The sequence below is a fragment of the Mastigoproctus giganteus genome, chromosome 5 (genome assembly GCF_048544385.1).
Source record: "Mastigoproctus giganteus isolate SK-2022 chromosome 5, ASM4854438v1, whole genome shotgun sequence".
In the NCBI taxonomy this organism is placed as follows: domain Eukaryota; kingdom Metazoa; phylum Arthropoda; class Arachnida; order Uropygi; family Thelyphonidae; genus Mastigoproctus; species Mastigoproctus giganteus.
In genome coordinates, this window is record NC_143579.1 from 212,736,314 (window position 1) to 212,753,316 (window position 17,003).

The window sequence follows — 17,003 nt, forward strand, 5'->3', positions numbered from 1 at the left end:
ACAATGTACTCACTAGAGGGTTAAAAGGGAAAATCCTTTTTAAGGTGTATTAGATTGTATACTTGTATATTTGTGTTTTACATTTTATTGTATTAAGTATACAGGTGTTTGATAACATGTGGCCATACTTTCAGGATTGATTCAGAACCTGAAAACAGTGAAAAAAGTTATAAAGTGAGAAACTGTTGAGGGGAGAAAGTTCATTTTACTGTCTCCCCTCAATAGTTAAAAAAAATAATAAATAAGAATAGGCTGAGACATACCTAGTAAAATGTTTATTCATACTAGGTACATGTTTGCTTATTCTTATACATATATATTTTTTATTATTTTTTAACCACTGAAAAATCCATATTCATTTTATAAACTTCAAACAGCCATAACTGTTCACAAATTGCTTTGGTCTTATACACTAAATATAGTGTAAGACCAAAGCAATTTGTGATTTGCTTCAGAAAATGAGATATTTGGTTCGTTTTGTTTTAAACTTGCGGTCTATGTACAAAAATAAGGCTTTTGCTCCTTCATGTAATTTAATATTTTGAATTTAATTAAATTTATTTTCTGATAATTGTTTTATGCAATATCTTTGTTTTGGAATAATATCTATTGTCTATAATGTACAAAAATTTAGGTATTATTACAGTACACTGAAAGGACAGAATTCGTGGGATATGTGGTTCCTGGGCAACGCGATGCTGTCACCCTTCTTGCAGGTGGACAAATCCACTGCTTGGCAGGTATATAGGTACACTGCATCACTGCATTCACGTAGATGGTAATTCGATGTCAGTATGGATAAACATCATGAGTTAACCAACTTTGAAAGAGGGATGTTAACACGTGCCTGATGCATGGGTCACTCTATAGCAGAGGTGGTACAGAAATTGCATTAGCCTTGTTCGACAGTATCAAGCATGTATTGGGAATATGACATTTCTGGAATAACATCTTATCGCGGACAACACCATGGGTGGAGAAAGATGGTGGATGAACTTTGCCTTTGATGTGTGTCTTGCATTGTTTCAACTAACCAGAGAGTGACAGTGGCATAATTCTCTGCCGAAATTGGGCAATCATTAACTGCAATAAATTATAGGAGCCGCCGACCCACCAGAGTCTCATTGCTAACACCATGGCACAGGATTCTACGCCTCAACTGGGTGAAAGAACATTGACACTTCACCTTGAATGATTAGAGACAGTGTCCTGGTCCAGTGAGTCCCATTTCCAGTTATTTTGAGCAGACACGAGGGCATGTATCTGGTGGAAACCGCATGAAGCTATGCACCCATCATGTCAACAAGGAACTGTTCAGGCAGTTGGACGGTTGGTAATGGTCTGGGGATGTGTTCAACTGGCACACGTTGGGACCTCCAGTACGTCTAGACACATCTCTGAACAGTCCAGGTTATGTGTCCATCCTTGCATGCCATCTACATTCCTTCATAGTCATCGTGCACCCACAGGGCAATGAACACTTTCAGGGACAATGTGCCTCCGCACATAGCTGTGGTGACTAGAACATGGTTCAAAGAGCATTCCACAGGTTTTACCAACATGGAATGGCTCTCTGTTCACCAGACATGGACCCTGTGGATCATCTTTGGGATGCTGTGAAAAGGTCTATTCAAGCTTTTTTTTTTTTTTTTTTTTTTTTTTTTTTTTTGATTTGGTAGTTGTTGGCGCATCGGCTTCTGTGACCATATTGCACCTCCCAAAAGTTTTTTTTGCAGTACTTTGATCCAAGCCCGAGGCGGGAATCGAACCCGCGACCTTTGGGTTGCCGGGCAGGTACTTTACCCACTCGGCTAGCCCGGTCGGCTATTCAAGCTTTGGATCCTCCACCCAGGAATGCGACGGAATTATGGACAGTGGTGCAGCAAACATGGATGGAAATTCCTGTGGAATGCTTTCATGAACTAGTGGACTCAATGCCTCGCTGTGTGACTGCCCTTTTTCGGGAGAAAGGTATGCCTACCCATTACTAGCTAGCTATCCCTTGATTTCTGTCCACTCAGTGTATATTATTTTATTATTCAGATTTAAATATATGGATGAAAATGGTTTTAAAAATAAATAATTAGCTATAAATTAATCAGGTTTTTTTTTTTTTTTTATGTACCAATTTAGGAAGATCATGACACACGGTTAGCTGTCCAAGAATCTTTGTCATTATTGGCAAAAGCTTTCTCAACAATGGATGAGAGCACTCGTTATTTAATGGAAGCTTTAATTATGAGCAGGATTGAAAGTCCTGAAACACAAGTGAGACAAATGGCTCTTCATTATGCAGTATCTGTTTTTCCAGCAAGTCATATTCGATCTAGATACATTATATTGTTGGCAGCTGGAGATTCGTGAGTTGCTAAATAAAATTGCTTGCTAGTAAAACTTTTGGAAATGCTTTCAAGGATTTATTTGAAAATGAGTTTTTTTTTAAGTTTATTAATATGTAACAGTTCTAAATTTGCACATGAGATACACAGTGGTAAAGCCAGAAGATGTAATTTTTAATGTATACATCATATATATATATATATATATATTTTTTTTTTTTTCATGATTGTTGCAATTATTTTAAATTCGCTGAAAAAAAAAAAAAAGTTCAGTTAAATGAGGTCGATAACTATCATATTTATTTTTCTTAAATATGACCTTTTCCCATTCATTATATGATATGATTAATGATATAATGTTATCTTACTAACAGGAAATGTGATCTAAATTGAATGATTCACATGATTGATCTTGTTGTTTGTTAGTATGATAAACCTTATCTTCACACTTATTTTCAGTGTGGCATTGTTTAATTTAATACTTTATCACTAAAACAAATGTGGCTATGTCTCCAGGACTGTGTTGAGAATAAAAACATCAGTTATATCACAGAGTTAAACAAAGTGTAACATTAGGTTATACTTAGCAAGGTGCTTCCTGTCTTCCAAGTTATCTAATGATTAAATCATGAAAATAAAAGCAGGGAAGGTGACAGTTGCCCTCTGTAGTGCGAACACAACTACCTGCCCGAGGATGTACCTTCATAATGAATGAACTTTTTATTTTCGTAGTTTTATTTTATTTTATTGTTCATTAAACTGGAAGTCAGGTAGCAGAATTGCACCTTGCCAAGTATAAGCTAATGCTCCATTTAGGGCTTCTGTGGTATAATTAGCATTTTATTTCTAGCATATTTAATGTTTTACATTTTACCTCTGTGTTTATTAATTGTCCTAATGTTCTTTTGCTTAACTAATATCTTAAATCACAATTTATCTTAAATCACAACATGATTTAACAGATTAAAAGTATCTAGATAAATCAAAAATTCTAGTTAGAAATAAGATTGCTAAGAAAGGAACAGGAGGGAAGTAGAAGACAGTGGATAATGACATTCATTTTGTCAAGTCAAGCACTCCTGACTGATATTATCTTAAAGCATGGATCATGAAGTACTGAATGTTCGTGTTCATAATGAGGTAATTTTACTGAGTGATTCTAATGTGAAGGAAACTGGGAATATTTTCTCTAAACAAAGACAGATGGAGTAGAACTAGTGTACATCTGCCTGGTACTAAAGTTGAGGATGTTACAAATCAGTTGCCAGTTCTTAAGGGAACTACAGGGAGTACAATTATACATGCAGACACTAATGATTTGGAGCATAAACAAACTGCAGGTCTGATTCAGTAGTAAAAGGCCATGCTGCAAAAATGCTGCAAGTTGGGTCAGAATGTTTTTATGTTTGCAGTTTTGTCCAGACATGATAGGAGGGATCTTATAATGAGTCTTCTTGATTAACTCCAGATTGAGGGACCCTACAGGGCTTATGGGGCCGCAGTTTTTCTCAGCTTGGCAAGCCCTAATTGCTAAAGTTAATTTGTTTAAAAGAGATGGTGTTTATTTGAACATCAAAGGTGCAGGAATCTTTTGAAATCATAGAGCAAGTATTAAGGGTTTAGAGAAACTGCTAACTTTGAGGGCGGGGGAGGAGGAGGAAGGAATAGTGGATCCATTGGAAACATAATTAGAGAGTTCGGCATAACATGTAAAGGGGAAGAGAGACATCATCCAAGAAAACCGACTTAAGCAGCTATAATGGATGTGTAACAGTAATAAAAATTTTTTACCTGTCTATATAATAATACCAGTAGTACAGTTAACAAATTGATTGAATTTCAGTTGCTGGTCATGTCTTCTAAAGCTGATATTGTAGGGTTCACTGAGATGTGTTGTCAGCAAATTGATGATCAGTAATTTCACTATGATGAATTTAATGTGTTTGGGAGGGGGGAGGGTGAGTGGTTTAGTGAAGAAGGGGTGATGCTTCCTATCAAAAATGAATTGAAGGCAGTCAAACTGTTATTAGTGTCTGATCAAACCTAGGCAATGTAAAATTTGTATGACATGACTTATCTGATGATAATGTAAAGTTAATAGTTGTAGTATACTAGAGGCCTAATGATTATGGAGAATATGATAAAAATCTGTTTAGGCAACTTGAATGGGCAAGCAGTGGTTTATGCCTCATTATGGGTGACTTTAACTTACTGCTTATCAATTGGAATTTGTAGTCACATATTACACCTAAAAAATCAGTATTTTGAACCATCTGATTACTGTTAGTTATTTCTGTGTTTCAGAGAAAGTACAAGATGCCCAAATATCCTTGATTTGGTCCTTGTAAAATTCTGGTGGTAAAATATCACAAAAGAAGGATGCAAAAATGGATGACATGAAAACTGACAGATCTTATGTATCTTAAGAAGGAAGCATGGGATGATTAAAGATTATCACAATGCTGCCACATGTGAGAACTGTACGAAGGTATATAACAATACTGTAGATCAGATAAGAAAAGTAAAAACTGAGCATGAGAAACTGGTAAAAAAAAAAAAAAGCTAACAACAGGGATAAAGAGTGTTTCTTGTATGTTAATGCAAAAAAAAAAAAAAAAAAAAAAAAAAAAAAGGAGAGAGAATCGTATATTTCCTTCTGTGTTTGAAATAGTGAGGTCTTAGACAGTCCAGCCAGAATTCAAATGTGTTTAAAAGGTATTTTGCATTCAATCTTAAAATTGAAAGCAAATTTGAACAAAGGGGATTTGAACAGAGAAAGCCATTTAAAAAAACATTGTTTTGAAAGAAAGTAAGGTTCCTGGGGTAGATGGAATACATCCAGTTATATTAAAGAATATAGAAAGGGAGTACATTATACCATTAGAATTTCTGTTGAGATCACCAGACTCTGGGATGATTCCATTGGGCTGGAGAAGTGAAAATGTTTTACCTATTCATAAGGGACAGACTAAGTTGGAATTGAGTAATTACAGACCAGTGAGTTTAACTTCTGTAGCAAGTATGGTAATGGAATTGATGACTAAGGATGCAGTACAGAAACATTTTCATTCATAGATGAAGTCCTGAAGCCTTGCCGAACACACTTGGTTAATTACTATGATGAAGTCAAAGCATTTAGAAACTGGAAACAATTTCAGTGTAATATATCTAGATTTTAGTGACTCTTTTAATTCTGTTCCCCATGAGAGGGTACTGTACAAACCAGAGTGCGTTGGGATTACCAGAATAATCCCTAAGTTGATCAGGGACTGGCAGACAGAGGATAGTAATTAATGGCCATTCTTGAGATCGGAGTGATATAACAGTGGGTCCCTCAATGTTCCCTTGATTCTTATTTTCCTCAGTGATATTGATGAGGGCATACAAGGTATATGTCAGTTTTCAAAGTTTGCTAATGATTTAAAGGCAAGTAGGATGGTTTACAATTAGGCTGTGCTTATATTGGTTACACATATGGTCTAAAACAGGGGTGGCCAACGAGTCGATCACGGATTTAATTTCGGTCGATCACGACGAAAATTTTAAATATACAGTCATCCCTCAATTTGTGCACCTTGTGCAATGAAATTTTTGAGATGGTAGATCGTGGCACATTTTGAAGGAAAAAAGTAGATCGCATCACATATTAAGTTAGCCACTCCTGGTCTAAAAGATTGCAACTAAAGTTTAATTGGGCTAAATGTCAGGTTTTACATTTGAAGTTCGAGCCCGTCACCACCAAATACGGAGGATGCGGAAAGGTCAGGGAATGACCACCACATATCCCGGAGCAATATGGCCTTAGTTGCTAATGCTCCTAAAAACCAAATAACTAACTAACTAACTTACATTTGAAGAAAAAAATCTGGGGGTGACATGCAGATTAAGGGACATTGGATTAAAACTGCTTCAGGATGAGAAGGATTTAGGAGTTACAGTACACGGATATGAATTATTCCTTGCCATATAAGCAGGTGACCAGGATGGCTCAGGGTATACTATCAATGATCGGTAGGACCTTTGCCAGCAGTGGAAAGGATATTATTATTCCTCTTTATAAAATTATGATGAGACCTCATTTGGAATATTGTATATGGGTCTGCAGGCCCCCACCAGAAAAAAGGACATAGAACCCCTATAGAGGGTCTAAAGGAGGGCAGCTAGATTGGTTGAGAGTGCTAAGGGTTGTCCTTCTAATTAGTCTTAGAAGATATGGACTTCAGAGTCTTGGGGAATAGACTCTTCAGGGAGGTGGACTGATAGAGGTGTTTTAAGGTCCTTAAAGGAACAAACAGAATAAATGAGGGAGGTATTTCCACATTGGAAGGTGAAATTGGTTCTCATGAAGTTCACCTTTGGACATTGTGTTGTTGATCATTGAAGTATAATTGCCTCCCAAGGTAATTGAGGTAGACAGTCTGATAAACACTCAAGGCAGAATTGGATTATTTTTCAGAAATAGGTAGATTGTGATTGACTTGGTTTATTTTATTTTTTTTTTTTCACTGATACTGGTGTTTGGCCTATAAATTTTTACTTATAGGTCATAAACTCTACCTAGCTGCAAGATATGCCATATTGTTCATTTCTACTAATGATGAAACATACATTTATTCACTTACTTACTGGAATACTAAGTAGTTATAATAGTTAAAATCGTAGATGTTTTCTTCATAAATAACTTGCCAAGTATGCTGTAGATTCCGACTTCTCTCTCTCTCTCTCTCTCTCTCTCTATAAATGAAATGCAGCAACACAAACTTCTAAAATCAGCAATCGCACAAACATTTCCAGATATCACAACAACAAAAGGGATTGAAAATGTCACCAGATCCTCACCTGCACTAACCTTTGTTATCACATTACCAGAAGCCATGGTACTTCTGTTGCCTACACCCTCCAAAAAAGTGTGTCATGCCACGCAGTCACGATTTTTCTGCCATTTGATTGGGGTGGGGAAGGATGTTGTGCCACGGTCTCCACATGTCTGCATCTGATTTGGAACATTGTCCTGTACAGAAGATTCCACTGAAAGTTGATGGTGGCTTGTGGTGTGTGGAGAGGGCACAGGGAAAGCTTGGCAAGTGGATGTAGACATTCAGATGCAGACATCGTGCCTCAAACTACTGCCTCTTCTGTGCCACTCCAGGTACCCTGGAACACATGCACCAGGCCTGTCCTGTGAACAACAAACCTGATCAAATATGCACTGGATGCTCCAAGGCTTGCCTGCAACCATGCCCATGCATGGGAGTACTACTGGTACCTGCTTCACTCTGAGCAGACAACACACACCAGGTGCAACTTATTCATTGCTGTGAAAGCCATCATTTATAACTTTTACTTGAAAATACAGAAGAAGCTGAGACACTATACCTCCTGTTGACACAGCACAACATCTCAGGTGGGGCCTATGGGAAAAATTGCAGAGCAGAATTCTGCACAAACTCCACCATCACAGACCCAAATTTTTCAATTATCTTAACAGCGAATGGAACAGTGCCACTCATCTCTTCGCCCATCACTGAAGAGTCCATCACCTTCAACATGTGACCTTAAGAAGAGGATGATTAAATCCCTAGAAACTGTTGTAAATTCCTGAAGTGGAAATGTTTCTCTCAAAAGTCCCCTTATTTTATCTTAATTGTACATAGAATGTAAATAGATTATTATGTTTAGAAAATGTATTTGTTGCTCATGTTTAAAGTAAAAAAAAAAAAAAATCTATCCATCTTTTTCTAGCATTTTATCCTCTTTTGGCCCTTACCAAAATAGGTTGGACACCCCTGTTGTACATTCAAAAATAGTAAAAGTCAGAGTTTACCATCTGCATTCTGAAAAAAAGTTTCAATCAGTGTAATCAGTTTTTTTACCATTATATTTTACTGCATGATTTACTAAAGTTATGTACAAAGTTACTTATGTGATTTTTTTTTTTTTTTTTTTCAAATAAAAGGAATGTAATTTGTTTATTAAAACCTGATTAGAAAGAAGTAATCATACAAATAAATTATATTCTAGCAGATAAGGGTCATCTTTACCCTTTCTTGGATAACACATGTATGTAAGGGGACATAAATTGAAATCGGAAAAGGATGGTTGCAGAATGTTAGTTATGTTATTGTTATTTGGTTTTTAGGAGCATTAGCAACTAAGGCCATATTGCTCCGGGATATGCGGTGGTCATTCCATGACCTTTCTGCATCCTCCATATTTGGTGGTGACGGGCTCGAACCCCGGTCTAATCAAGAAGCATGTGCTACGCACTGCTGCTCCTTCCCACCTGGCTACCGAGGCGCCGCAGAATATTAGAAAATTGCCTTCAATCAGAGGGTAATTGATCAAATTGATCATTGGAATAAACTTCTACATGGTGTTGCTGTTGAAATTGATGGTTGGAATAAATTAAAGGAGGATTGGACAAATTATAAGGGAATAGCAAATGATGTTAGTTTGTTTTTTTTTTTCCTTCTCCCTCATGTTGTATTAGCATGAGGGAAAAAATTACTTCTTTGCATCATCATGCCACTACTAATACCATCATCAATTCATACCATCTGACATTTGTATAGAAAAACATAACAAGCACAAATACTTATGAAGGAAACTCATAATAACAGTTTACAAAAATGTGCTGAATTATGTTACTTCTATGATTTAATGTGTATGTAGGAAAATAATGATTTACATAATACACACTAAGGGCTGTTAGAATGAAAGAGGACGAAGAAGATAGACATTGAGGAATAAATATTTAGATAAATATTTATTCATAGCCATCTAGGAAAGAGTAAAGATGCTTTTTATCTGCTAGAATATAAATTATTTGTATGATTACTTCTTTCTAATCAGGTTTTAATAAACAAATTACATTCCTTTTATTTTGAAAAAAAAAAAATTACATAAGTAACTTTCTACAAAATTTCAGTTAAATCATGCAGTAAAATATAATGGATTACAAACTGATTACACTTAATTCAATATGTTTACTATGAAGAGACTTCAAAATATAACATTTTATATATATATATATATTTTTTTTTTTATTTTTTTTTATTTTTTATTTTTTATTTTTTCTGAGAAATGAAAAATCAAGGTACTGATTTCAAGTGGATATTGGAAATCTTTATGTCAACAGTACCTCAAATGAACTGTTTTTCGTCAAAATTTAGTTGATGTTGGTTAGTCATGCATTAGAAGCCTTTTTGCTTCATAATTATGCATTATGAGTGTTTTTCTCTCTCATTATTTGAAATCAGTTACAAATAAAACAGCAGCAACAAATGGAATTAATGTTTGGTCATTACTTTGTAATTTTATACATGAATTAATTTTTACTAAATTAATGGTTACATTAATTTAGTAAAGTAATTTCATAATTTAAAACTAAATCCCTTTCCCACTCCAAAATTAGGTATTTATATGATGCAGAATATTAAAAGTAAATTAATCCCATTTATCTAATGTGTAACTGATTTAGATAGAACTTTTCATTTTATATTTTTCTAATATCTGATAACTTTTTGAAAATTCCTCTAGGGAGGAGGATATTAGAAGGGAGGCTGTAAAAGCTTTACATCTTACAGTAAACAAAGAGTCTTTAAATGCAGTCCAAGGTAAAATGTTCCCACCGTTTCCAGAATTAGTGCTCTATTTAAAAGAAAAGGTATGATGATCCACATATGTAATGCAACTTGCCAGTAGATTATTATTAAACTTAAATGGTGTACTATTTTCAGTAATTTACAGTTGAAATTTATACTCAACACAGGTTTCTCTTTGAGATATAATAGTATTAGTAATGGTTCCAGGAAGCCTATGGCTTATGCTGCACCAGCAAATTTTAAAAAATAAATAATTAATAAAAGAAAAGGAAATAGACAACCTATGCATTTCCCTTCTACCATAGGTAGAAGGGAAATGCATAGGTTGTCTATTTCCTTTTCTTTTATTAATTATTTAACTATCCAGCTGACCTTTGAATTTTCCGAAACTGTCAGTCTCTGCCACCCATGTAGATAACTTATTCCAGTAATTTATATTAACTTGCTGGCTAAAATAAAACTTTCTGCAATCCAGTCTAAACATCTCCCCCTGTAACTTGAATTTATAGGCCCTAGTTCTAGAATCATTTATAACCATGAAAATTTTGTCTTCATTCATTTTACTTATGCCTCTCAGAGCCTTAAACACCTCAATCAAGTCTCCTCTAAGGTGCCTAGTTTCCAAGCTCTTCAACTCACATATTCAATGTTTTTCTAGATATGGACACCCTTTTTCAGATCTCATAAGACTAGTTACCCATCTCTGGACCCTTTCAAGAAGCTCAATGTCTTTCCTTAGGTGCAGTCTCCATACTTGAACATAGTATGGAAATTCCTTTATATCAGTTGTGGCCAACTTAATTTGTGATGCGACCGACTTTTTTTCTTCAAAATGTGCTGCGATCTACCATCTCAAGAAGTTCATTGCACATGGTTAAAAAGGTTAATCAACACATTGGAAAATGTTGTTTATAAATTTTAAAATTAAATACAATTCAGAATTCTTATTTTAAATTCATATGTATTTAAATTTTTAATTTATGCGAAGTTTGTGTCTTAATGTCATCTGCCAAGCTTTCAAAATTGGGGATATACTGTGATAAGACCAACCTTAAAGAATGTTCTGTATGCAAGTCCGTAAGAGTTGAGTGATTCTTCGTCTTTTTTTTTTGTTTCAAATATGAAAAGGCTGATTCATATAGATATGTGGAACCAAAACAGGAATTTAAAAATTCACTGCATTTTTTTACATATTTCATGGCAAACATATTTCCAAAAGTCTTTTTCTGATGACCTGGCTTTTAGGAAGATATCGTTTCGCAATGTAATAATTTCATTTTCAAGTAATATATTCTCCGTGTGAAAAATCTCAGCGTTTTTTTTTTTTTTTTTTTTTTCTGCAATTTGTTTCATATCTCAGTCGACCTTAAGTGGACAAGAAATATATTGAACAATGTCTTCAATTGTTTTAAAATCACTGAATCTGGTTTCAAAATCATCCAAAACTTTCTTAATTTCAGAAACATATTTCTCACTATTAAATTCAAAAACAGGATACTTTTGCAAATGATCTTGCATATTTGCAAAATGATCGAATTTTTTTCCTTTTAGATCCTTAGCCATTGCCAAAAATTGATATTTATGTGCAGAAATACTACTAATCATGTCACCCACATTTTTATTTTTTCCTTATAATTCCAAATTCAGATCACTTAATTTACTGGTAAAATCTGCCAAAAAAGCCAAATCACACAACCACACCGTACCTTGCAGCTGCCGATAATCATCTCCACTTTGATCGACAAATTTTTTAAAATTTCATTCAGCAAATTTCAAAATTTGTAGAAACTTACTCCGACTCATCCACTTCACATATGTGTGTAATATCAGATCTGGTTCATTTTCATCGAGGTAGATTTTGAACAGAGATTATCTTTTAAGAGATTGTCCTCTGATGGAATTCATGATTTTGAAAGCTATGTCCATAACACTTTTAGTATTTAATCCTTTTCTGGCTAACACTTTTTGGTGGATGATACAGTGGTAACTCAAAAAATCTGGGAATTCATCTTCCTTTTGGCACAATGCAATGAATCCGTTAAGATGCCCTCTCATTGCTTTAGCTCCATCTGTTGTTCTTGATACGAGCTTTAATTTTTTTAATTTAATTTTTTCAATAAAATTTTTGAATGCATTAAATGCATCAAGACTTCTAGTTCTTTCTTTTAACGAAACCATACCCACCAGTTCTTCTCTAGTGGTAGAATCATCAAAAACCATACGAATAACAACAAGAAATTGATCTATATCACTGACGTCTGTTGTAAAGAAAAGTTCACACAATTGTTCACTCACATTTTTACTCATTTCATCACAGTATTTCAAGATAATTGCAGATCTTGAAGGGCACTTTTAATTCCATTTTTGTTCTTAAAATTTTCAAAAAGAGAATCTGTTATTTCTAAAAATGTGTCTTGGATGAATTGACCATCAGAAAATAGTTTGCACTTTTTGGCAAGAAATGACTCACTTTAAATGATGCTACGGTTACTGCTTTAGATTGTAAATTAGGTGTCACGAAGAAATTTTGTAGTGCGAATAATCTGGATTTAAGTTCTTTTAATTTATTTTTTCTAAGGTCACTATTAGGCGAATAACAAGGTCACTATTGCAAATCGAATAACAACATTTTTCTTTTACCATTACAAAAAAAATATTCTAGTTCCCACTCTTGATGAAAATGATACGTTTTACTCTTTTTCATAGTACTCATTTTAAATCAAAGGGTATTAAATTAACGTATAAGCACTGTCCAGTTATTAATATTAAGTAAGCTAAATAAGAATTCGACACATACGCTATGCTCTCCTCAAAGTAACTGTGTGAATTTTCACTAGACAAGCCTAGCGGCTGTGCGGCGACAAGAGTGGTCACGTGGTTTAACGGATTTGTAATAAGCATATTCAGTGGGGCACATAATAATAATAACAATAATAATAACAGTACGAAGACTATAAATGTAAGAAAAAGACTGAATTTGAAAATTAAATTAGATGTTTTGAAGCAAATCGATTCCGGTCAACGACAAGCGGATGTTTGCCATAAAATTGCCTGAAATTTGCCTTTAGCCAACGGGTGGTTAATTGCTGGAACAAACTTCCATCTGTCGTTGTGGAAGTTGATAGGTTGAATAAATTTAAGGAGGATCTGGACAGGCATTTGGAGGGAATGGTGTGATTTTTTTTTTTTTTTTTTTTGGCTGATGCTGCATAAGCTCATACACTTGCTTTCTTGCATCACATGCCACTACTACTACTATAATTTAGGACATGCAAGTTTAACTGTAAGAACAATTATAAAAAATAAAAAATTATAGGATTGAAATGGAGACGTTTTAACTAATTTTATTGAACATAATATCCAATGCAGAATTAAGTTAAATATTATAAAAAAAGAGAGAGAGAGAGAGAGAGAGAGAGAGAGAGAGAGAGAGAGAGAGAGAGATTAGCCTATATGATGATCTGAAGAAAACGCACCTGAAAAAAAAAAAAAATGTGGAACCATTTAAAACTAGTAAGGGCTGGTTGAATAGATTTAAAATCCAGGGAGAAGCTGCAAGTGCAGATCAAGGAGCTGAAACTTTCAAAAAAGAACTTGTTAAAATTATTGAAGAGGGGTATTATAAGTATGTGTTATACTTCTCAACAAGTTTTTAACATAGATGAAGCAGGACTTTTTTGGAAACGAATGCCTAAAAGAAGTTTCATATTGAAAGAAGAAAAAACATGCCAGGTTTCAAAGCAGTGAAGGATCGGTTGACTTTATTGTTGGGTGGTAACACTGCAGGGAATTTAAATCCCTTTTAGTTTATTTGGAAGAGGGCCAAAGTTCAACCCAAAATCGACACATTTTTCATGATTAAATTCATCAATTAAATTAAATCAATTAAAATCAATTTAGATCAATTAAATTCATGATTTTAATTGAAATTTTAAGTTTAATTTTGATATGTAAGTAGTTACCACATAATTATATACGTATGTAATGCAGAATATTTTATATGTACAAATATTTGAATATTAAATATTTTGACCGACATTTGTGCATCTTTTCACTATTATTGATTAGGAAATATCCTATGGTACCGACTGCAACTTACAAATACATATGTTACCTTATGGGAATGAGGCACTCGCTTAGTGCGGATTCACTTAGCGCTCTGTTTTTCTGGAACGAATTGTCGGCGTTAAGCAGGGGTCACCTGTAATGTGTTTTGTGCTGCATTATGGGTTACAGAAACGTTCGAAATGCATTTGTTAGGTGGGATATATATACGGTGACCATACGTCCTTTATTTCAGGAAGCTATCCTTTAGATTTATTTATTTTTCAAAAACCCACTTCTGTCCTTTATTTTTGTTTAGTCATTAAATGTTATTGTACAAATGGAACCACACGGTTTTATTGCACTGCGTAGTTTGGTTAAACAGAGTGATTTTCAAATAAATTTCATTACGACAAGTATATTTATTCTTTTTTACATAAAACGTTAGTATTTGTAATTAGAGATGTTATTATAATTTTTATTAATTTTTTTAACATTTTCTTTTCAGACTCATAATTCATGATGAATGTTCAAGAGCGAACTTTTGAGCGAAATCCTTTTCTAATACTTGCTTCTTATAATGTCATGGCTCACTTAAAATGTATTAGTGTTTTTCAGTATTATGCATGTGTTTCAGGAAAGACCCAATGTAGTGAGTATACTTTGCATGGAAAAAGGCTTGCACAGTGTACTGGTATCATTAATTTTGCACTAGTTATCTGCTGCTGAAAATATCTATTCAGCTTTTGCTGTTGTAAAAAGTACATACAAAGCTTTAACAATTTGGATTTGGGGTAATAGTGCAATGTATAATTAGGTTCTTTTGGAATGTGATACTCTTATCACGAGATTTGATTAAATTAATTTTTATTTTTTCTCCATGGCACCTAAAAGAAAATGTGTTTTCAACGAAAAGTTGCAGGAAGAGTTTCCTTTCATTAAAAAAGCTAGTATTATCGGAAATAGTGGCAAAGCAGCAATTACACAGCATTTACAGACAACAAAACACAAAGAAGCTGATGTTAGGGCTTCATCAAGTAAACTGATAACCTCATTCTTCAGAAACAAAATTTTGATGCAAAGTGAAACACTTGGCCTTTAAAGAAGCAACTTGGTGTTATCATTCAGTGCAATATAACCATTCATTTCGTTCAAACGACTGCACTTCAAAATGATTAAAGTTTTCCCCCCAAAAACCGAGGTTTTTCATCCAGCAAAACAAACAAATTTACCCTAGAACACATGCAATTAACAGACATAAGACACACAGCACGGCAGATGAATTTAATTATTCGGATGGCCTAAAAATTATAGTGTGTTTTTTTTTTTTTTTTTGCCATCATAAATGGGTTCAAATATTTAGATATTTTATTGATAAACAAATATCTTTTAAAAATATTTAAAAAATCATAGAATTTTGCCTTTGCCTCACGGGATCAAATTCTCCATTTGAGAGAATATTTTCAGTAATAAACAATATGTGGACCAGCGGAAAACACAACTAAAAGTTGAAACAGTGGAAGCATGTATTTTTACTAAATGCAATTTTGATATGAGTTGCATGCAGTTTTATGACTTTTTAAAGATGAGTGCGATATTTTAAAAAAAACATTCATGTGAAAAATATGAAAATTGAGTTGTCTTTTTTAAATAAATTTACATATATCATTTGATGTTAGATATTTTTATTAGAATATATGTGTTTTGATATTTTTAAAAAATTTTTCTTAGTTTTTCTCTTGAACTTTCCTTTGCAAAACAAAGTAATAAAAATAAACTATTCATTATTATTTTTTTTATTTTTTTATCCTTATGAAGATTTGCCCTTTATTTTCTCAGGTTTTTCCTTTATTTTCTCCAAGAAAATATGGTTACCTAAGATATATATCTCTGTGAAAGACTCCACCTGATATACCTAATTGCCATAAATATCTTCCCATAGGGTAAAAATGCGTAATTAATGAAAATATGAGAAATCATGCAAATGGTAATCATGACAACCAAACATACATTTTATTCCATTTATGTGTACAAACTGAAACGACAAGTTAATGTAACAGTATTATGTACTGTAAATCAGCAAAATAAGTCCTCAATATTTTGTTGTTCCTTCTCGAGCTGCAATTACAGCCTTGCAATGATCTGGCATAGAGTTAATCAACTTCTGGATATACGGTTTCTCAATTTCGTGGTACCACACCCTTACAATGCTCTCCTGCAGCTGAATCTTACTTGTTGGCTTCTTATGAGCAAATTTAGATGACATTTTGTATCAAAAATTTTCAATAGGGTTCAAATCCCTTTGAACCCTTTACACCAAATTTTTCCCTCATTTTTCTCCCTTAAGGGAGAAAAATGAGGGAAAAATTTGGTGTAAGCATGTTTTAAGCCTTGTGAGACAAGAAGACAAACTCATCATTAAATCTAAATAGCATAAAACTTACCAATTTTGCTGTGTGGCAAGGTGCTGAGTCCTGTTGAAAAATGCAGTTTTGGAATGCAGTTAAACTTAATTCACCCCACCCCTTTGCTTGTTATGCATCCCCCAGACCATCTGACTGGCTGGGGAACTTTACAGTCAGTGTTATGCATTCAGGATGGTATGTCTCCGATTTTTGTCTTCTGACATATTGCTTCCTATCCGAGCCATGTAGGTTGAATTTCGATTCGTCAGAAAATATTACAGGTCCCATTGCTCTTTTGTCCATGAAACATGTGTTTTAGGCCAAGCAAGTCGCTTCTTCCTCATTTGTTGGGTCAACAAAAGCTTCTTCTTGGGCCGATAGGCATGCAGACCGCATTCCAAAAGCAGTCTTTGGATAGTTCGTGCACTTGTTTCAACATCAGAGGCCATCTCAAAGTCCAGTTTTAGATCAGGAACACTAGCATGGCGATTATGAAGGCATAGCCATTTCAAATATCGATCTTGGGAAGGCATAGTTACTCTCTTACAGCCTGATCCAAGTCTTCTCTTCACATCACTGGTTTGACGCTTTAATTTCAGAACCCGAGATAC

General features: G+C 34.1%; 1 protein-coding gene across 1 annotated transcript in view; it reads left to right on the forward strand.

Annotated features, from left to right (window-relative positions):
* LOC150086083 (proteasome adapter and scaffold protein ECM29) overlaps nucleotides 1–17,003 on the forward strand; it is a 367,922-nt gene that overhangs the window by 91,112 nt on the left and 259,807 nt on the right. The window contains exons 12-13 of the mRNA XM_090374364.1: nucleotides 2,134–2,360; nucleotides 9,879–10,005. Coding sequence (XP_090230490.1) covers nucleotides 2,134–2,360; nucleotides 9,879–10,005 — 354 coding nt within the window. The remainder of the gene's footprint in view (nucleotides 1–2,133; nucleotides 2,361–9,878; nucleotides 10,006–17,003) is intronic.